Here is a 22,500-nt window from a genome sequence, read left to right on the forward strand (position 1 = left end):
ACCTACCAATGATCACATATGAGATCACTTAAAAATTACAAATTTCGTAATTATCTGTCAATATTTACACATATCTAACCTTTTTGCTATATCTACTAGGTATATTTCTCTGATATTCAAATGAGGTTTGCTAATTTTTCACCCAATATGTTGCTTATTTCTATTTAAAATGTTATTTTGAAATGTTATTTTGATCATTCCAGCGTGTTTCTAAGGCTGTTTTATGCTAGAAATCAAAGTTTCATAAAAAAATTTCCAGTTAATAGAATTATGGGAGGTAATGGGTTAAGATTGAGTAAGTCCTCACCTTGAGTTTGTGTCATGTGATGCAAAGTTGCTTGAGGATTTCCAGCTAGCTGGGGATTGTAGTGTGGCTGAGTATCCGGTGGTGCTCCTACTGGGTGTCCTCGCTGGAGATTTTGCTGGTGCTGAGCTTGGGCTCGCAATGACTGACGTATGATCTGGCTGCGCTGTTTGGACTGCATCATCTGTATGCTGGGGAAAGTTGGCTGCTGTGTGTTGTGCTGGATGTATCCCTGAGTGGCCGGCTGGCGCGCCCGCAGCATGGTACGTAGCTCTTGCTTGGGACTATTATATTGCGGAGACGCGAACCTTGCTGCTGCCGGACCTCCTAGTGCAAGTGAGATGTAGTTAAGCAGGGACTAAATAAGGTTATGACATTCCAAAACCACAACCCTGGGGCCCTTTCAGTACTTCGTAGAGGCACAGGGGAAAAAAAACATCAAAACATCAACACAAATTGAATACTAATCATGTCATGGCATCTCTACTGTCTAAATCCATCAGGACTGGTGTCCACAGTTCAGGCATGCATGGAGTCATCTCTACTGCCAACAGATACATTTAGAGGAGAGTCTACAGAGCAGATACAGACAGAGGTGGATCCACTAGGCAGATACCCATACAGATGTGTGCTTACAGAGCAGAGACATGGTCAGAGGAGTGTCAACTGAACATATACACATATAGAGGCAGGTTTATAGAGCAGAAACATATAGAGGTGTATCCATTGGGCAGATACATAGACAGAGGTGTGTCTACAAAGCAGATATACATATATATATATATATATATATATATATAAAAAAGAATGAGATCAAGAGACCAATGGCATAAGTAGATTTATATTTTATGTAGAATGTCTTACAGCTGTTTCAGGGAAAATTCAATGTATCCCTTCATTGACGTTCTACATAAAATATAAATTTACTTATGCCATTGGTCTCTTGATCTCATTCTTTTTTATATATATACACACGCTAATACACGACCTATGTTATATTCCCCATTCATGTTACAACCACATCTGGGGCAAAACTAGTTGGTATACAGCACTTACTCGGTAGTACCTGTATCTTTAGGGTCTGGTTGACTCCATTACCCTTCATAACCTTTATCATACATATATATATATAAGAATAATAATAAATGGAGCAAAACGCATATAATCGATAAGTTCCTTAAAGGAACTTATTGATTATATGCGTTTTGCTCCATTTATTATTATTTTTTATATCAACTCAAAATACATCACTTTAACATGGAATTTTCAACTCTTAACCAGGTGTAATATCCCAGTTTTTGTGTGATTTTTGCTACCCTGGTAACTATTAACATATTTGCATTATCGAAGTTTTTCAACCAAGATAATATTAACATATACATAAATAAATATATATATATATATATATATATATATATATATAAATGTGTATCCACAAAACTGATAGACAAGTAGAGTCTTGAAAACGTCTTAGACAGGGTTGTATCCAATAGCAACAGATATCTTGTCTAAGGGCAAGTAAGCTTATGCCTGCTGCCTACAAACAAAAAGAAAAGTGTTCACCATCTAGACATATGTAGGAGAATTATGACCACTGAGACATGTAGATTCACAGTTCAAAGACATGCTGCATTGAGAGTCAGAAGTCAATATCATAACAGTGATACAATGGTAGTAGAACTGCAACAATGGAATTATATACCTCATCCTTGTAAAGGAGTCTGAGGAAATTCAATGGATAATTTAAATTAAATCATTTTGGCATATAAGAAACTAGTTGGAACAACACAAAATAAAACATATCAGAAATATTAAAACCCGAAAGGCTTTATACAATACAAACACTCTTTTATATTCGTAATAATAAAAAATCATTTCATAATTGTTAATAAAAGAAAAAAAACTCAAAAACTTGTGTGAAAGAGTTAATGGTAAACATTAAAACAATGTAAGGCAATTATGAAGGGTAAACAATAATAGTGACACTCACCAGGAGGCAAATGTTGTGTGGAGTAATAAGGAGTCTGTTGTTGTGGTGGACCGTACCAATTTGGAGGGGGTCCAGGTTGGTAGATATCTTGACCATAATTAACTCGATGAGGAATTGGTTGGTGCTGAATCAGAAACGATTATGGGGATAGAATGAAAAACCATTCAAGTTTATGCCTACAATACACATATAATGTGTGTCCATGCATGTGTGTATGTGTGTACACACACATACATGCATGCATCCATCATCATCATTTACTGTCTGTCTCCCATGCAGGCATCGATTGGATGGTTTGACAGGAGTTGCTAAGCTAGAGAGCTGTGTCAAGCGCTACTGTCTTCCTTGGCAGGGTTTCTATGGTTGGGCCGGCCTTGTCACACTCTGTGTCACACTGAATCTCCCTGAGAACTACATTAGGGGTACACGTGTCTGTGGATTGCTCAGTCACTTGCACGTTAATTTCACGAGCAGGCTGTTCCGTTGATCGTATCAGCTGGGAGCTTCGTTTTCGTAACCGATAGAGTGTTCCTTCCTTCATGGTTGGGTGTCCTTCCTGACACCAACCACTTTACAGAGTGGACTGGGTGCTTTTTTATGCAACACCAGCACTGGCAAAGTCTGCTTTGGCATGGCTTTTACAGTTGGATGCCCTCCCTAATATACTTCACATACAAACACACATCACCATAATAACCTGCTGGTTTTCATGTGTCAAAATAGCAGAGTGGTAAAAATACGGCATTGGACAACCAGTTCAGGGGTTCAAATACACTGCCACAGTTTTAGAAAGAATATTTTACCCAGGACATTTAGCAACAGACTGGAATATCCATTACCAAAGGCCACAATTCATCATGCTGAGGTGTAGAGTAGCTTAGTAAATATGCATACAGTAATCTACAGCACATTAAATTTCTCCTGCACAGGACATCCGCCAATTGGTAGATTGCTTTCTTGTCCACAAGGCATTTCCATTGTTTTATCATCTATCTGTTTCGGTTATTGGACTGCGGCCATGCTGGAGCACTGCTTTGAAGGGCTTAGTTGAACAAACTAACCTTAGTATTTACTTGTTTTTTTCAAGTCTGGTACTTATTTCATCAGTCACTTTTGCTGAATTGTTAAGCAATAGGACCACATAAAAACAAACCAATCTGGCTGACAAGGGATGGGTGTGGAGACAACCATGGTCACAAAGACACTCCTCACACACCACGAGCATATCCACAGTTTCTATCTATCCAATTCACTTACAATGCTAGGGCTATAGTAAAAAAAACACTTGCCCAAGGTGCCTTGCAGTGAAACTGAACTCCAAACCATGTGGTTGCAAAGGAAACTCCTAAACCACACTGCCATAAAGATTATGACAGACCCCGTAGAAAGAAAAATACATACAACAAGAGAAACCTGGTCCTCAGACAAATTCCAGCCAGAGAAATCTTGTCATTTCATAAACACAATGAGGGGGATCTTGTCATCATGTAAGCACAACTAGAGGAAATTTTGTCAGATAAACGGAAATGCCACCTACTGAGAGAATATATAATGAAATTAGAAGTGAATGACCCTACCTGCATATAGGAGCTGTTAGTCCTGGGGTTACGTCGCCGCCTCTGGTGCTTCTTCTTACTGAGATCATCTTTACTATTTTCAGCAGGTTCTTTTGGCTTCTCCTCCTGTAACTAATATAAATAACATGGCATTATGTATTAGAATATGTGGGTGTGAGTGTAAGGCTAAAAAGTTCCCTCAACTGAGTGGGAGCATAGTAGAAAGGAAGGCAGCCTTATGCTAGGCATTGCTCAGGCTGAAAAGTAGACAGAAATGTCCCAGGACTGTTCCTAGTGAAAGCATGCTCTATAACGCTGTTGCATTTCTCTTGAAAAGTTACCTTTTATGCAAGAAATACATGTACAACAATCATCATCATCATCATCATCATCGTTTAATGTCCGCTTTCCATGCTAGCATGGGTTGGATGATTTGACTGAAGACTGGCGAACCAGATGGCTACACCAGGCTCCAATCTGATTTGGCAGAAGTTCTACAGCTGGATGCCCTTCCTAACGCCAACCACTCTGAGAGTGTAGTGGGTGCTTTTACGTGCCACCCGCATGAGGGCCAGTCAGGCGGTACTGGCAACGGCCACGCTCAAATGGTGTATTTTATGTGCCACCCACACAAGAGCCAGTCCAGGGGCACTGGCAACAATCTCGCTCGAAAATCCTATGAAGGCCAGTCAGGCGGTACTGGCAATGGTCACGCTCAAAATGGTGTATTTTATGTGCCACCCGCACAAGAGCCAGTCCAGGGGCACTGGCAACGATCTCACTCGAAAGTCCATTACACATGCCACAGGCACAAGTGCCGGGATCTAATCCATTATGCTACTGATACGTACTCAATACCAGTTCTACGTTTAGTGATTTGAGTGCGTCAATGATAAATATCTACTTCAAGCATATTAAACAAGATTAACTAAATGTGAATGAAATTTTATTTAATCTGAAGTTATTATAAAACATAATATATTAACTTTTATTCTTGAAATTCTTCACATCTGTTAACATAATTTTTAAAATATGTAAAAATTGGAATGTTAGAAGATAAAACCACCCACCGCCATGGAAATAAAATCTTCCTTATAATATGTGAAAACTACTTAGAGAAAACCCACACTATATATATGCCTATCATCGGCCATTGGAAATTTCCATTGGCCGATGATAAGCATCATCTTGTGTTTTGAAACTTTAAGTATCATACAATTTGTATCAAACTGTGTTGATCCATGCATGTAACTCCCAATAAATGTGTTTTGTGCTCTTCTTTCATTTGTCCACTCACTTGTGTGTATAAGTTCAAAAAAGGAAAAAGACAAAAAAAACAACAACAAAAAACAACGTGAGGACGTGATACAGATTGTGTTACTAGACGCTCGGGAAAGGAAAGAGAGAGAATATGATGTTTCGAGCGGAGCTCTTCGTCGGAAACAAGGAAAGATCAAAGAAGGAAAAAAACGGAAGAAGAAAAAATCGCCACTGATGTCCACGAGGTTACATGCATATATATATATATAATCTATGTGTGTGTGTTTCAATATATATATGTTTATATATTCTGTGACAGATAGCTAACCTTTTCAGCAGGTGGTTCTAGTTCTTCTGCAGGTAGTGGTGGTGGTTCAAGGTAACAACTGGTTGGTTGTCTCATCACATGAGTGTGGTAGCATAATAACCTGAGGGAGATAAAATTGAAACAATATCAATACACATATAAGCAAAACAATCAGGGGTTTTTTTTTTGTTGTTTTTTACTTACCCCCAGCCTAAACAATAATAATACTTTAATATTGTTATTTGATGAAAGCCAAAGCACAAAACAGATTATATGTTTTTTCCAGCAACGGAATTTTTTGAACTCTTAAGAACTAATTGTTATTGACAGAAGCCATCACCAGTTCTCTCATATCATCATCATCATCATCGTTTAACGTCCGCTTTCCATGCTAGCATGGGTTGGACGATTTGACTGAGGACTGGTGAAACCGGATGGCAACACCAGGCTCCAATCTAATTTGGCAGAGTTTCTACAGCTGGATGCCCTTCCTAACGCCAACCACTCAGAATATATATATATATATATATATATATATGATGTTGGAGGAGCATCCAGCTGTAAAAATCTTGCCAAAACTAACCTCGCCAGTGCTAGTGCCACATAAAAAGCACTGAGTCCACTTTGCAGAGAGGTTGGTGTTAGGAAGGGCATCCAGCCATAAGAACCCTGCCAAAACGGACACGGTAACCTGGCTGGTTCTTGTCAACCATTCTACCCATGCATGTATGGAAGACAGACGTTAAATGATGATGATGATGAATGTATGTATATGTATAGCATAAAAGACACTACATTTGTTTATAGTCATAATTTAACTTCTTGCATAAATTAATTAAAATAAGCGCCTAAGATAGACAGGGCAAAGGAGTGAAAGAGATGGATGGATGGTTAGAGAGACAAACAGACAAAGAGAGTGAGAGAATCTAAACTGCAAAGTTTCCTGAGGAACAAGAATGGTAGAATAGTGAGACGCAGAACTTCAGCACTGTAGTAGAAACAGGCAATACTGGTCATGACAAAGTAATACTAAGTTTCTATAGTTACAAAGTTCTAGCACCCTGTACAAAACCCCTGTCAGGTGGTCTTTGTGTGGTTTTGGTAGAACAGAACCTTCAGTTGAAGATTTCCCTGCTACGGCAACTCAAGAAGCATGATTTCTTCATACCTTTTGCTCCCATCAGTTCGTAGTATCTGCAAAAACACTATGCCTTTCTCTACTGCTTAAACCAAAGAAACAAACAGTAATTTTTTTCTAGTAATCTTGGTGACTATAAAGATAATTTTCCTACCTGTATTGGTCATCATATTTGAGCATCTTTTTCTCCATCTTGACAGCACCAAAATATGTCCAAGACAATGGAGCTGGATTTTTGGTTCCCTCAATTATCTCCCAAGGAGTTATCTTCACTTTTGAGGCAACTTGTAAACCCTGTCAACAAATTCAGCTATTAATACATTTTAACACATCTTTAAAATGATTCTATCTTATTTTTTTAGTTAAATGCTCTATCTCAATGAATTTCATTTGGCACAAACAAACATGGGAAACTGGATGTTGTGATGAGACACACACACACACACACAGAAGAAGAATCCTTCCTACCCAGGACTACAACTTCTGGATCTCGTATCACATTCACATTTTTCCAACAGAAATCAACCTTCATGTGGACATCAGCTGAATTGACCACACCAGTCTGGGAGAGGACACAAACTCAATCTCAGACTATTATCAACCTAACAGCTACAGTAATTCCTTCACTATTGTGGATGTTACAAGAGGTGAAAATCCATGAAGTAGAAACAGTATTGTACTGTATATTTTCTTTTCTTATTTTTATAATTTGTATATATTTATTTTAATATCAATGCAAAACAACACCACAGAGGAATTGATGAAAGCTTAATTAATAAACTGAGATAGGTGAACTGCAAAATGGCGAGGGATTACTGTATTAGGTAGCTACAGGTACCAAATCAATCTGATTCAGTTTTAAATCACAGCTCATCAATTGTCTGCTTTTGCATTGAAGCAATCTGCATTGTGATCAGATCCTGGTTGATTTCATTTACAGGCTGTGTTCAACAATTTGTGTGCATATGAGCAGCAACTTGTCCAACGAGAAACTAATCATGTATTTTGAGATCCATGTTTAGATGAAGTACAGCTGCAGTGTATTATATAAATCTCTGAGGTGCAATGAATCAGAGAACAATATGTCTAATTTGGTTGAGTGTTCATAAAGACAGAAGGTATAGCTTCTTACCGTTTTCATCTGCCAATTCATTCGCAAGGCATTAAGTCAGCCTGCAGCTATAGTGGAGCATTGTAATCAATTAGACTATGTCATGAAATGGGAATGAACCCACATGGTTTAGAGTTTATCCCAACCGCATGACACAATCAGCTAGTATTTTCCATTATAGCCACAGGCTGACCAATACCTTGTGAATGGACTTGTAGATAAAAACTGTAAGAAGTTCAATATATATATCTGTATATTTGTGAGTGTGAGTGTGTGTGTGCATGTGTTTGTGTCTTCCTATTGTCTTGATGTGTGCACTCATCAACATTGGTCATTCAATAGGTGACACTTTTTCATTTCATTTCAAAGTTTCAGCTCAGAGCTGCGGCCATGCTGATGCACCGTTTAAAATCTACACAAAAACATGTCTGATCATCAAGCTGTTAATTATTTGGTGAATAAGAAGAAATATCAGGGAATGGTTGGTGACAATCTGATAGAAAAATCTGCCTCAACAAGTTTTGTCTGATCCATGCAAGTATGTCGAAATGTATATAAAAACAATGATGATGATACCATATAATATAAACCAATACAAGAATTACCTGTTTCCTGCCAATAGAATCAAAACCTGCAATTTTATAACCTTTTGTGTCTACCAGTGTACCATGGGGCTCACACGTGATCACTTCATACAGTTTCTTTGGTAATGGCAGGAGCTGTCGGACTTTGTCAATACAAGTGTTATTTTTATCTCCTAGTTCTCGCTAAAGGAACAAATAAAAAGAAAGACAGAAATGTAAATTTGGAAAAGGTATTTAAGGTTAAGGTCTCCAGTTAATAAAAATAATTAAAAATCAAAACAAAAATAAAAGCAGCATGTAAGTAATATCTGCAGCATTTTTCCTTCAAAGGTAACTCTACCTTCATTCATTTAACATTTGTTTTGCTAAGCTAAATTAGTGCCCTGCAACTGGTATACCGTAGCACATTGGTGTGCCATGAGACGATGCTAGGTGTGCCATAGTGTAACCTGAATATAATATTTTTCCCTATACTTTTAATTATATTTTTAGTTCAGGTGTGCTGCGGAATTTTGAAAATATAAATGTACCGCACATGAAGAAAGGTTGCCGAGAACTAAGCTAGATGTGTGGTTGAGAAGTTTGCTTCTGGACCATGTGGTCTCAGGTTCAGTCACACTGTGCAGCACCTTGGGCAAGTGTACATATATCCCTGGAATGACCAAAGCCTTGTGAGTAGAACTAGTAGATGGAAACTGAAAGAAGCCCATGTGTTCATGTGTATCTGTGTTTTAACATGACATGACGAGTGTACACGAGCATTACTGTCATACAAATGATGTTGATAGGTTGCTATTTTCTATGGAAATATGCGTAGCCATAGGAAATAGTACAATGCTTGGAAACAGGTGAAGATTAGTGACAGGAAGGGTAGCCAATCAGAGAAAAATCTGCCTTAACAAATTCCATCTGACCAATTGCAGATTTATTTCAATTTGATGGATAGATAAATAGTAGAGAGATCCTCACAGATTATATAACTATCTAATCTAGGAAAATCCTTTTGTGAAAGATGGAATGTCTGAAAATTATAGACAAACTAATCAAAGGCAGATTTATCCATCTGACCCATGCAAGCATGAAAAAGTTAACACTGAAACAATGAACATAACAGAATACAGAAAAAGTAGGAACATATGAGGTAGTGTTGAAAAGTTCATGGCTTTGGGTAACAAAAAATACAGGAGGATCAGTAAATAATAATTTTATTGAACATATTCCCCTCTTAGATTCACTCACTTATTGCAGTGGTCCTTCAGTTTTTCTAAGCTCAATGAAAGAACTCAGATGGTTGAGCTTCCAACCAGGCCTTTCTCAATACCCTTAGAGCCAGGAATTTTTCAGCACTCCCTCATATATATATTTAATTAGTTGAATTAATTCTTTCCTTACCTTTAATTTTTTAATAAGATTCTGGTATGTTCTCTTATTGTCGTCTCCTTTCTCATTAGAATCTCCCAATAATGTACCATGGATCAACACATTCAACATGTCTATCACTGTTGTAAACAGCTCACTGAAGGATTTTCAGAAAATACTCAGGTAAGAGGTGGCATATATATAAAGGCATGTGGTGGTGGTGGTGGTGGAGGTAGCAAGTTGTGTAGTAAAGGTGACAGCAGGTTGTAGGTTGTGTGATGGTGTTGTTAATAGTAGTAGTAGGTTGTATAGTGGTGGTTGTGGTGGTGGTGGTTGTGGAGATGGTGGAGGTAGCAGGTTGTGTAGTGAAGGAAGCAGACTTGAGCGTATAGGTGGTAGATAGTTTGAGTGATGATATCGTGGGAAAGCCAAACTGAAATATGGATGGCGTCTGATCTCTGGCAGTGCCTTGTTCTGGCCTGGGTGTTCCTGCTTACAAGTCTGCAGCCAGTGGAAGCAGTCGTGTAGTTGTAAAACAGTTGTGCGGTTGGAAAGCAGTTGTGTGGTTAGAAGGTAGTTGTGTTACTGGAAGCAGGTGTGTGCTTAGAAGGGCTGTTGTATGGTTCAAAGGCTGTTGTGTCATTAGAAAGCTGTTGTGTGGCTTGAAAGCATAGTGGTGGAGACAGTTGTGTGATTGGAAGCAGTTGTGTGACTGGAATTAGCATATGTGGTTAGAAGACTGTTGTGTAGCGAAAGCAGTTTGTGATTACATATAGCAAAGTGGAATAATGACACATGACAAAGGGTCACAATATATAATGGAGACCAAAGCAATGAGACAACAGAAACATTAGCACAAGGGGCCAATGTTAATAACTTACTAGTTAGTCTGCATATCAACCACACCATGACTGATTAACTGTACAAGTAAAACTGCCCAGTCACTGGTTGTGGCATTGTTTCTCTGGATTGTATCAAACATACCACCAACCTAAAAAAGAAAAAAAAAAAAAATCAGTTTAACAAAGTAATTAAAAAGAGGTTATTATGAAAACAGTTGTAGTGGGAATATATGTTCAGTACCAGGAGTTGATGTGGCTGTGTGTATATTATTACAAGAGTTTGTATAGAGATCACCAGTCCTCAGTCAAATCGTCCAACCCATGCTAGCATGGAAAGCGGACGTTAAACGATGATGACGATGATGAAGAATAAATTCAAGAACTGTATATTTACTACATAAAAATATGTTCTATTTACTAGTCGCTGATGATACATAATCAAAATGTGGAATATAGTTGAATGAAGTAATCTATGCAAGAAAATTCAGAGATAGGAAATATAGAAATAACAGCTAAGTAGTGGTTTTCAGTCATGTGGTGTAGAGAAATAGACGGACATGGCAATGACGTGAATGGCTCTAAGTCTAATTGACTAAGAAGCGAAGAGCAGGGTTGGCAAGCTGCTTTTATTAATGGAACGCTAGACATTCTACAAACTCCCAAGAGAAACGCTAAGCTTCTTGAATAATTAAGAATCATGTCTCATGACACAGATGCTTCGAGAAACTAAGGAAGGGAGGTTACTCCATAATCTTTCTCGCAAGGGAGATCATTCAACTATCTAGCTACATAGACCGCTACAAAGTTAATTACCATGGAGGTATTTATGCAGAAAAATCAACTAAAATGAAATAATATCTCAAAAGAATTAACCTCAGGTTCAATAAACAGGGGATCAACACCGTTTATGTGCATTTTCTATACTGGTATGTGTCAGATGTATTTCAGCATCTATCTTTTGTTGTCCAGTGTTATCTAACATACAGCATCAGAGAAAGCCATTAGTCATTGTTGTGAATGTGATATGTCTTTTTTTTCTATTTTTTTCTTATCTATACATTGGTGCAAGTGTAGCAGCATGGTAAGGGTCAGGAGTTTGCTTCCCAACCACAAAGTCTTGGGTTCAGTCCCACCACACAGCACCCTGAGCAAGTGTCTTCTACTCTAGCCTAGGGCCAACCAAAATTTATGAGTAGATTTGGCAGATAGAAACTGAAAAAAAAACAGAAGCTTTCCATGTAAATGTGTGTGTGTGTGTGTGTGTGTGTGTGTGTGTGTGTGTGTTGTTATTGCCTTCTTATGTTGACTTACAGACAGCAATTCTCCATGGTAGTGAGGCATGAGCCCTGAATGCAGAGGATATGCGAAGGCTCAAGAGGAATGTGGCTGGTATGCTCTGCTGGATGTGTAATGTAAGTATACATGTTCGACAGAGTACTAGTATATTGAGAGAAATGTTGGGCATAAGAAGGATTATTAGAGGCAGTGTGCAAGAGAGAGAAGACTGCACTGGTTTGGTCATGTGATGTAGATATATGCCAATAGTTCCATAAAGAAGTGCTGATCTCTGAAAGTAGACGGAACGTGTGGAAGTGAGAGACCCAGGAAGACATGGGACGGAGTCATGAAAGACGACCTCAGGATGTCAAATCTTTCAGATGAGATGACAAAGGACTGAGATGCCTGGTGCCTTGTGGTACTCAAAAAGACCCATATTTCACAGCTGAAGTGATGTTAAGGCCACTATCCCCTGGTGAAGAGAATTGGCCTGCAACAGTACTGTGCTGGTTAAACATAAAAAGCACTTGTGCCAGTGCCACGTAGCAAGCACCCAGCACACTCTGTGAAGTGGTTGGCATTAAGAAGGGAATCCAGCCATAGAAACCAAGCCAAATCAGACAGGGATCTTAAAGCAGATATATATGGTTATTCTTCACCATTATCTATCATCCCTTGCAGCTCCATGGATGCTGTTAATGTATTGACTTGTTTTTGCTTTGTAACAGGAGAGGAGAGGATATGAGTGTACTTGGAGCGAGGTACATGCTTTTGGAAACAGCCAAGGTAGCAGAGGTGGTTAAGCCACTGTCTCTGCAATACTATCAACCAACAATGAAAAAGGCTAACAACTGAAGTAGAAATATACACCATAGCTAGAAGAAAATAATAGAAATAACTTACGAGACTGAGACGTAATTGTAATGCTTCGTTGAGATTCTGTCGAATTTTAGTTTCATCAGGGCTTCGATCCTGGAAGAAAAATTTTAAAAATTGAAATAAATTGCATAAAAAGAAAACTATTTCATCTTGCATTGAAACTGGCACCTGCAAAAGTAGAACCAAGTAATGTGTAGAATTAAGAAAGCTGATAAGAATCAACAGAAACACATGGCTCAGTGGTTAGGATTTTGGATTCCTAATTGTAAGACTATGGTTTCGATTCCTGGACCGGACGACGCGTTGTGTTCTTGAGCAAAACACTTCATTTCATGTTGCTCCAGTCCAGTCAACTGGCAAAAATGAGTATTCCAGTGAAGGACTGGTGTCCCATCCAGGGGAAAATATATATATGCCACAAAAACTGGGAAACCAGCCCAATGAATCTCTATAACTTGGGGAGGAAGGAGAAATAAGGATCGGGAATTAAACTTAACGAAATGTAATGTTGATACAGACACTGCAAATCAACAAATTATAAACTTAATAATGTATCAATCTTAGAAAAAGTGAGATTATAAAACAGAAAATACATACCAATACTTCTTTCACATTGCTGATAAATTTTTCCAGTTGAAAATGGAGTGAGGATAAGAGACATTCACGTTGCTCATCCTGGCCTTTCAGACATGTAAGGATCAGGGAGAGAAATGGTTGATGACCAAGCAAGGATTTACTGTTAAAAAGGGGAAAATAGAACATTGACTCAGCATACTGTAATATATATATAAAGGGTTAATTGGTAGGTAACCCTATAAACCGAACAGCAATACTCGTTAATGAAACCAACATGAGGTCATTTATTTTTTACGTGTGTGTGTGTGTGTGTGTGTATACGGTGAATTCTAAAATATACACCAGATGTGATGTAGATTGTATGGTAAAACTATTTTAAAGTTTAATATTGTGTGTATGTGTGTGTGCATCTATCTATCTATCTATCTATATATATATATATATATATATATATATATTATTCAAAGGAATTTCAACTCTGTTTTTTATGTTTTATTTATATTCTTAAAATATTAATGTAGGATATGGAATATATAGTATATATAGCATAAATAGTAAAATGAAATGAAGTATTGATTGTCTTATTGAATAAATGAAATATTGAATATCAAATATTAAAGGACTTCATTTAAGCAGTCTTCATGGTCCCAAGTTATGACAGGAATGTTTCAACTGTGGATATATATATATATATATGTAGGGGTCCACCAGGGTTCCGTCCTCAGCCCCCTATTATTTACCATAGTCCTCCAGGCAATCACAGAGGAGTTCAAGACAGGTTGCCCCTGGGAGCTCCTCTATGCTGATGACCTTGCCCTAATTGCGGAGTCACTATCAGAACTAGAGGAGAAGTTTCAGGTGTGGAAGCAAGGTCTAGAATTGAAGGGCCTTAGAGTCAACCTAGCTAAAACCAAAATCCTAATAAGTAGGAAGGTAGATAAAACACAAACCCCTTCAGGTAGATGGCCCTGCTCAGTATGTAGAAAAGGAGTAGGTAGTAACTCTATAAGATGTACCCGGTGCAAGCTATGGACACATAAGAGGTGCAGCAACATCAAAGGCAGGTTAACTAGCAAGTTAGTTTTTGTTTGTGGCAGATGTTCAGGTGCAATAAAGACTGCAAACAAACAGGAAACAACTTCTATCTCATTCCAGGGTGAAAAACTAGAGGTAGTCGATAGCTTCCGCTATCTGGGCGACCAAGTTAGTAGTGGGGGTGGGTGCGCTGAAAGTGTAGCTGCTAGAATAAGAATAGCCTGGGCAAAGTTTAGAGAGCTCTTACCCCTGCTGGCGACAAAGGGACTCTCACTCAGAGTAAAAGGCAGACTGTATGACGCATGCGTACGAACAACCATGCTACATGGCAGTGAAACATGGGCTGTAACTGCTGAGGACATACGTAAGCTCGCAAGGAATGAAGCCAGTATGCTCCGTTGGATGTGTAATGTCAATGTGAATACCCGTCAGAGTGTAAGTATCTTGAGAGAAAAGCTGAACATTAGAAGCATCAGTTGTGGCGTGCAAGAGAGACGATTGCGCTGGTATGGACATGTGGTGAGAATGGAGGAGGATAGCTGCGTGAAAAAGTGCCACACCCTAACAGTTGAGGGAACCCGTGGAAGAGGTAGGCCCAGGAAGACCTGGGCTGAGGTGGTGAGGCAAGACCTTCGTACATTGGGCCTCACCGAGGCGATGACTACGGACCGAGACCTTTGGAAATGGGCTGTGCGTGAGAAGACCCGGCAAGCCAAGTAAGATCGTTGCCAGTGCCCCTGGACTGGTTCTTGTGCGGGTGGCACATGAGATGCACCATTTTGAGCGTGGCCGTTGCCAGTACCGCCTGACTGGCTCCTGTAGGATTTTCGAGCGAGATCGTTGCCAGTGCCCCTGGACTGGCTTGTGCGGGTGGCACATAAAAGACACCATTTCGAGCGTGGCCGTTTTCGTGCGGGTGACACGTAAAAGCACCCACTACACTCTCTGAGTGGTTGGCGTTAGGAAGGGCATCCAGCTGTAGAAACTCTGCCAAATCAGACTGGAGCCTGGTGTTGCCATCCGGTTTCACCAGTCCTCAGTCAAATCGTCCAACCCATGCTAGCATGGAAAGCGGACGTTAAACGATGATGATGATGATGATGATATATATATATTCACAGCATTTAATGGCATAAAAGACACTGACACATTAGACAAACCAAGTACATATTCAGGAAAAAATTTTTAGTGCATTAAAGTATGTAATGTTTAGTTGGAGGCCCAACTTCACATATAGAAGCTGGTGTGAATTTTATGAGACACATTTTTGAGAAAAAAGTGCATCTCATATGCCACCAAATAAGGTGTGTGTATGTTTGTAAATACACACACACACATAAGAGAGATTTTATGGTGAAAATGTTATAAAAAGGAAATAAATAAATTTCTAAGGTCAAAGCAGAACAGAAAGACTTAAAAAAAAAACTTACTTTCTTTGGTTTTTCTCTTTGTCATATTTTGTCTTTGATAGAAAGTTACTACTGCTTTCAAGAACTTGGCCAGCCAGCTTAAGTAAGCGCCCTTGGACAGTTGATGGCAATTTCGATATGAGTGGTGCGACAAGCCAGACACTATCTTTCTCAGATTCAGGCCTAGAAAGTAAAAATAACATGCATGTTACAATATTGGTTGCCTTTTGTTTTTTGTTTTGTAGTATGTGTTGAGAGTGCAAGTAGCTGGCTGGGTTGGATAAGAGACAACAGGCTGGAAAGTTTAATAATTTATATCACATCTATATCAAGACCAAATTTTACCTTTAGTGTAACACAAACTAACATGATATTTTATATACAAAATATTTAGGGGTTCCAGAATTAGTAAGAGAAGGGACAGAGCTTATGGCTAGGGCAGGCTCTACAAATTAGTGCAGTGAGATTAATATGACCCATGGCGAATTTGAACGTTTATAAGTTAACGCATGTAAAAGAAGTATGGGTGGGGTTGATTTTGAGAGAGAGAGAGAGAGAGAGAGAGAGAGGGGGGGAGTGACTTGTAGGATAATGCCAGAGAGTTATGCAAAAAACTCATTAGCGAAACACACCAATGGACATCCAACAGGGTTGGCTGTCCAGTTAAAAACCTTAATTGATCAGCACTATATTAATATGGGATATTGTGCCCAGCTGATTTCCTGAATGTTGTATGAGATTGTGGTGAGTGGCATGATGAAGTCGGGTAAACCCAAATACATTCAACAAGATGATAATAACGAGATGTAAAAAATAAGCATATTTTAAATAAATAAATCAGTGAGGTTTAATACTCAGAGACACCATCTGGACAGAGAAATAATAGTTAAAGTTTATCTATAAATTGATCAGTTGTTATATTAACTGAGGGTGGGGGGATGGCAGGAAAGGCAGATTCACAGGTAGAGGGAACTTACTTGGCATTTTGTAGCTGCTGCTGCTGCTGTTGTGTCGGTAGTTGTTGCCGTGGAGAATTTGGATTGGAGAGAAACTCAGTTTGTTGATGAAACAAATCTAATGTGCCCTTAGCAATACAATCCAGGATAGCATTTGTTTCCTAGCAATGGAAAGGAAATAATGATGAAAAAAAGGTATTGGAGGTACGATGCATTTCTTGCTTGCACACAGGGATAAAATAAAAATCTAATTTAATAAATATATTCTCAGATGAAATCACATTTCAATAAAATTGCATCAAGAGTTATTTCCTCTGCTTATCGTTTTGGCGTATGTAACAAAGAAAAAACACTTTCATTCACCCGTCCGCCAGTTCTGCAGATAATCAAACCAAAATTTAATGAGTTCGAGTCACTCACCCAATGAGTATTTCTGCCTAATTTGGTGAAAATCAGTCCAGCCGTTTTCCAGTAATTTTGCAAATGCAGACGGCTGTGTGGTAAGTAGCTTGCTTACAAACCACATGGTTCCAGGTTCAGACCCACTGCATGGCACCTTGGGCAAGTGTCTTCTACTATAGCCTTGGGCCGACCAAAGCCTTGTGAGTGGACGGAAACTGAAAGAAGCCCGCCGTATATATGTGTATATATATATATATATATATATATATATATATATATATATATAAAGGACATTACTACAGAAAAATAATAACGCCACACAGTGGACTTCTCAAAATTTTTCTGTAGTAATGCCCTTTATATAAATATAAACGAATAATTATATTCTTGGGAATAGAAATTTCCCTTATGAATTTTTTTACACACTGGCTTCTTGATAAAATTCTTGTAAAAGAGTTTTATACCTTTTTGAATTTAAGTCCCCGTAACTCAGCGGTTCGGGAAAAGAGACCGATAAAATAAGAACAAGAATGAGGAGGTATGCAAACTGTGTTGCCACTGAGCCAGGTAGATAACTCTTCTCGCTCTAATTTTCCTGAGTGAATGGCCTCCACTTACTGTATTTAAATGTAAATCATCATACTTATTTTGCATGGATTGAAGGGGAGGGGGAGTCTTCTTCAGTGCAGCATCTCACTACTTATTGTGGTCCTTTGTCATCTTCAAAAGGTATCCTTCTTGATACCAGCTTTCAACGCTTTTTAAAAAGTCCAAAAAAATAAAATACAAAGGGGAGTTTAAAAAATGTTAGCAGAAGAGAGGAAGCAGATACTTACAGCATGGGAACCTGATTGCTTGAACATAAGTTGTAATTCAAGCCAGGAGACACGTAATGACCACTGGTCAAGAGTCTGAAACAAAAGCAGAATTTATAAACACAAAAAAAAAAAAAAAACAAAAAAAAAAAAACATTCCAGTAATTTCAATGATGAGGTTTAATGAGGCGGAAATATGTTCAGAGTTGTCACTGCACTACTAAAAATCAGACTCCTTTCTTTCTGCATTCTATTATAATTAAATTAAATTTCCATGTTATCTTGCCCTCATCCTGTTACCATTTTTTTAAAAATGACAGTTCTGAACAGGTTTCTGCAAAAGTTAGTCATTTAGATAATTTGTTGTCAGCATTAAGAGTGGTTGTTGATTCATTCATTTAATGTTTCCTTTTTTTATGCTGGCATGGGTTGGACGAAAACTTATTCAGACAATATTTTACAGTTGGATTCCCTTTCTGTTGCCAACATCCACTAGTACCAGTGAATAAGCAGAGGCAACATAGCACAGGGAGAATTCAGTAGTCTTGCTAGGTAGGGTAAAAAATCTCTCTAATGACTGAATCAGGATAAAATGTACCTAGAACACTCAGTAAAGCTGGTGATGGGAAGGGTACCCAGCCAAAGAATGGCGAAAACACAACATACAAGCAGAACATGGTCCTCAACTGGTTTAAGAAGCAGTAACTTCAAATATGATTTGACCTGGATCGTAATGACTCAGCCAATCCATGCCAGCATGAAACAGAATATAAAATGATGATCAACGTCTATCAGTAGAAGATATACATATCAGTGAAAAACATGACAAACTACGAAATGGTGTTCATTCTTCTCATATTTCTTTGTCAGTCTTGCAACTAAAACTTCAGTGAAGCAGCCACTACACTCTCGGAGTGTTTGGCATTAGGAAGGGCATCCAGCTGTAGAAACTCTGCCAAATCAGATTGGAGCCTGGTGTCACCTCCTGGTCCACCAGTCCTCAGTCAAATCGTCCAACCCATGCTAGCATGGAAAGCAGACATTAAACGATGATGATGATGATAAGCCATATGATAGCATCATCATTTAACATCCGTATTTCATGCTGGCATGGGTTCGATGGTTTGACAGGATCCAACAGGTCAGGTGGACTATGTCGAATTCCAATGGCCGTCTTGACATGGTTTCTATGGCTGGATGCCCTTCAATCACTTTAAGAATGTAGTAAGTGCTTTTTTTATGTCATAAATAAATTAGTGTATTGTATGGATCAAAGAGATGGTAGTACACAACTTGCTAGTTCAGAGGTGTTGAGGTTGTTGTGGTAGTAGAAAAAAAACAGAAGTTAACCGCACTCCTGGGGGTCAATGGTTTAAATTTCTTTTCAATAAAGTCTACGATATTTGTGTTGGTTGCAGAAGCAACACTATCTCAGATGTAGGAGTAATGCTCCAAATTAAGTCTTACTTGACTTTGTAAAGAGTCAGCATGTGATCTGAGTTCAAGTATTTTCTAGCACCAAACAAGAAATCAAGATTTCGGGAGTTTCGTGAAGATAAAATGCATCAGCATAGAATTTCATTTCATTGGAGTAATTACTTTTGTTGTTGTTGTTGTAGCTACTTTAGTCTGTATCTTTTGTGTTATTGACACCAAATGAGAAAGACAGAAATTTTATAATTGTGTTATGGCTGTATCAAATAACTGTATCAAATAGGCTGCTGAAGTGTTTAGGAGTCAATAATTGTTAAGAGGGGCTATTGGAGTGGAATATATATCTTTAACGACATACTGACCTGTAAAATTCGATTGATGACCTGCTTATTATCTGGTTCAGTTCCTTCAGCTTGGTTTGGTATACCATTTGGGTAACAAATCATTTGAAGCAATTGGAGGGCCTACAAGAAAGAATTAAACAAACACCACATCAACTCCAGTGATTAAGGCATCACTAATAGAGAGAGACTGTCACAGCTAAACAGACACAATGCCACAGCTATATTGACACAATGTTACAGCTGCGTTGATACACATGTTGTCAAAGCTATACTGACATACATGTCACGGATGTTGTATGTATGCACTCGCTGTTGTACTTGTGCTGACACAAAGATGTTACAGCTGTAACACAGGAGACTGCATGAAGAGGGGAAGAGATGCCGTCAATCCCCTGTGGCTGTTGTTTGGGGTCACTTTCAGTGCCCTCAGTATCATAGGATGTCTATCTCATATCGATCTTGTCAGCCACATCTCCTCTCAGAAGAAACGCGCTAGATGCAGAGGAGAATGAATGTCTTAGATTGATCCTGTCATCACTTTCGATGGGCTATCATAAGCACTGGCACGCAACGTCACAGATATTATAGCTGTACTGACATGCATATAAAGTCGCAACTGTATAAACATAGAGAATGTCATACCTGTGTAGGGCCTACTGTACTCACATAAAATCTCCCAGTTGCACAGGATAGGAAGGGTCACCACTGCACCGACACATAAAATACCACAGCTATACAAGGTGGGATGAATTATCATTGTACTGACACGCATACATCACAGCTGTGCTGGAAGAATGGGTCACATCTTTAAGCAATGGTCTGTATCTTATATCTTTGTCTTTGTCACTGTATTGTGCTCTGCCACTGACTCAGCTAACAACTTTTCAGCTTATTTAGTTTTAAGTTAGGAACCTGAGTGAAATGGTTCATCAATGTAATCAGTGGGATAATTGTAAAAACCAGTATTTCATTAGATGAGAGTGATGAGTTTGTGTCCCCTAACAGCCTTGAGTCATGATAGAAGTACTGACAAAATGGTCCCTTCAAATTTCAAGTTTCCAAAGAGCCAGAGATGAAATGAAACATATTTTGCTGTTCATTCATTTCAGCTTACATCCATTTTCCCATGCTTGCTTGGGTTAGACACTCTTTTACAACTGGATGCCCTTTTTGTTGCTAACCTTCAAGTAAGGGAACTTTTAATTCACACATCTACAAACGGTTTGATGTGAGCAGGAAGTTCTTAACAAAAAACATGAAAACAACACTTCTTGTAGCAACTGTCATAGAGAGCAAATACAGAAAACACACAAACATACATACATGGACAGACACACACGAGGCTTCTTTCAGTTTTCAGTCATAAGGCTTTGCTTAACTGTAATAAAAAAAAAACATTTCCCCAAAATGCTGCCAAATGGGACTGATCTCAAAACCATGTGGTTGAGAAGCAAATATCTTAACTACCATGCGTGTGTGTGTGTGTGTGTGTGTATGTGCATGCACACAAGTGTATGCGAACTGGGAAAAGTGTACGCAAGGCGGTGAGCTGGCAGAAACGTTAGCACGCCGGGCGAAATGCTTAGCGGTATTTCGTCTGCCGTTACGTTCTGAGTTCAAATTCCGCCGAGGTCGACTTTGCCTTTCATCCTTTCGGGGGTCGATAAATTAAGTACCAGTTACATACTGGGGTCGATGTAATCGACTTAATCCCTTTGTCTATCCTTGTTTGTCCCCTCTATGTTTAGCCCCTTGTGGGCAATAAAGAAGTGTACGCATGTTTCTATGTGTGCAAAAACTATGTTTATTCATCCTGTTGCAAAGTAGCATCCTTTCAACCAAAAATATAGAGACAGGTCAAGAAAACAAATGGCAATCTATAAGTATGGGGAATTGATATTATTGACTGAATCCCCTGAAGATGATACCCCAACATGGCTATGGTCCGAAGATGAAAACCAACAGATAATGTGTAATATCTGCTTAATAGTAAAACCGGGTTTATTGGAGGAAACAACTCAAAAAGAGAGACTTACCTGTTTATTTGAAAGTTCTGGATCCATCAGTCGATCTTCACTGAACAAAGCTTGTGGATCTTTAAGAATTTTTTCTCGGACCCATTTCTGGCAACACATTTCTTTCAGGGAATGTTTCGCAAAGTCACTGAGTCCGGCACTTTCAATTCTCTTATTTGATTTTGATGACCCTCTGTACCAATGAGAAACAAACAGTTACTTATATGTATGCCTACCTGCAGGAACATTCATCTGTAAACGACTAATAACTGCTTCAAATAAAGAATAAATAATATATATATATATATATATATATCATCATCATCATCGTCGTTTAACGTCCGCTTTCCATGCTAGCATGGGTTGGACGATTTGACTGAGGACTGGTGAAACCGGATGGCAACACCAGGCTCCAATCTAATTTGGCAGAGTTTCTACAGCTGGATGCCCTTCCTAACGCCAACCACTCAGATATATATATATATATCTATGCGGAGGCGTGTGGCTTAGTGGTTAAGGTATCAGCATTATGATTGTAAGATTGTGGTTTCAATTCCTGGACCGGGCGTCGCGTTGTGTTCTTGAGCAAAACACTTCATTTCAAGTTGTCCCAATCCACTCAGCTGGCAAAAATGAGTAACGCTACGATGGACTGGCATCCCGTCTAGCTGGGGGACACATACACCGTTGAAACTGGGAAACCGGGCCCATGAGCCTGGCTAGGCTTTAAAAGGGTGCATTTATTATATTATATTATATATATATATATATATATGTCATCATCATCGTTTAACATCTGCTTTCCATGCTAGCATGGGTTGGATGATTTGACTGAGGACTGGTGAACCGGATGGCTACACCAGGCTCCAATCTGATCTGGCAGAGTTTCTACAGCTGGATACCCTT

The 22,500-nt window shown here is 38.8% G+C and overlaps 1 protein-coding gene across 4 annotated transcripts in view; it reads right to left on the reverse strand.

Moving 5' to 3' along the window:
* Positions 1 to 22,500, reverse strand: part of LOC106884372 (mediator of RNA polymerase II transcription subunit 12-like protein) — a 69,017-nt gene that overhangs the window by 3,825 nt on the left and 42,692 nt on the right. For 3 of the 4 annotated variants that reach the window (XM_089349896.1, XM_089349898.1, XM_089349895.1), the window contains 15 exons: positions 21,616 to 21,787; positions 19,598 to 19,699; positions 17,823 to 17,897; positions 16,606 to 16,745; positions 15,650 to 15,811; positions 13,206 to 13,344; positions 12,633 to 12,701; positions 10,491 to 10,600; positions 9,643 to 9,766; positions 8,272 to 8,433; positions 6,710 to 6,849; positions 5,439 to 5,538; positions 3,872 to 3,982; positions 2,295 to 2,418; positions 308 to 631 (listed from right to left, as the gene is read on the reverse strand). In XM_089349896.1, the coding sequence (XP_089206022.1) occupies positions 308 to 631; positions 2,295 to 2,418; positions 3,872 to 3,982; positions 5,439 to 5,538; positions 6,710 to 6,849; positions 8,272 to 8,433; positions 9,643 to 9,766; positions 10,491 to 10,600; positions 12,633 to 12,701; positions 13,206 to 13,344; positions 15,650 to 15,811; positions 16,606 to 16,745; positions 17,823 to 17,897; positions 19,598 to 19,699; positions 21,616 to 21,787 (2,054 nt within the window). The remainder of the gene's footprint in view (positions 1 to 307; positions 632 to 2,294; positions 2,419 to 3,871; positions 3,983 to 5,438; positions 5,539 to 6,709; positions 6,850 to 8,271; positions 8,434 to 9,642; positions 9,767 to 10,490; positions 10,601 to 12,632; positions 12,702 to 13,205; positions 13,345 to 15,649; positions 15,812 to 16,605; positions 16,746 to 17,822; positions 17,898 to 19,597; positions 19,700 to 21,615; positions 21,788 to 22,500) is intronic. The other variant, XM_089349897.1, reaches the window with a different exon arrangement.

This window comes from Octopus bimaculoides, chromosome 3 (assembly GCF_046866305.1).
Source record: "Octopus bimaculoides isolate indiv1 chromosome 3, ASM4686630v1, whole genome shotgun sequence".
Lineage (NCBI taxonomy): Eukaryota > Metazoa > Mollusca > Cephalopoda > Octopoda > Octopodidae > Octopus > Octopus bimaculoides.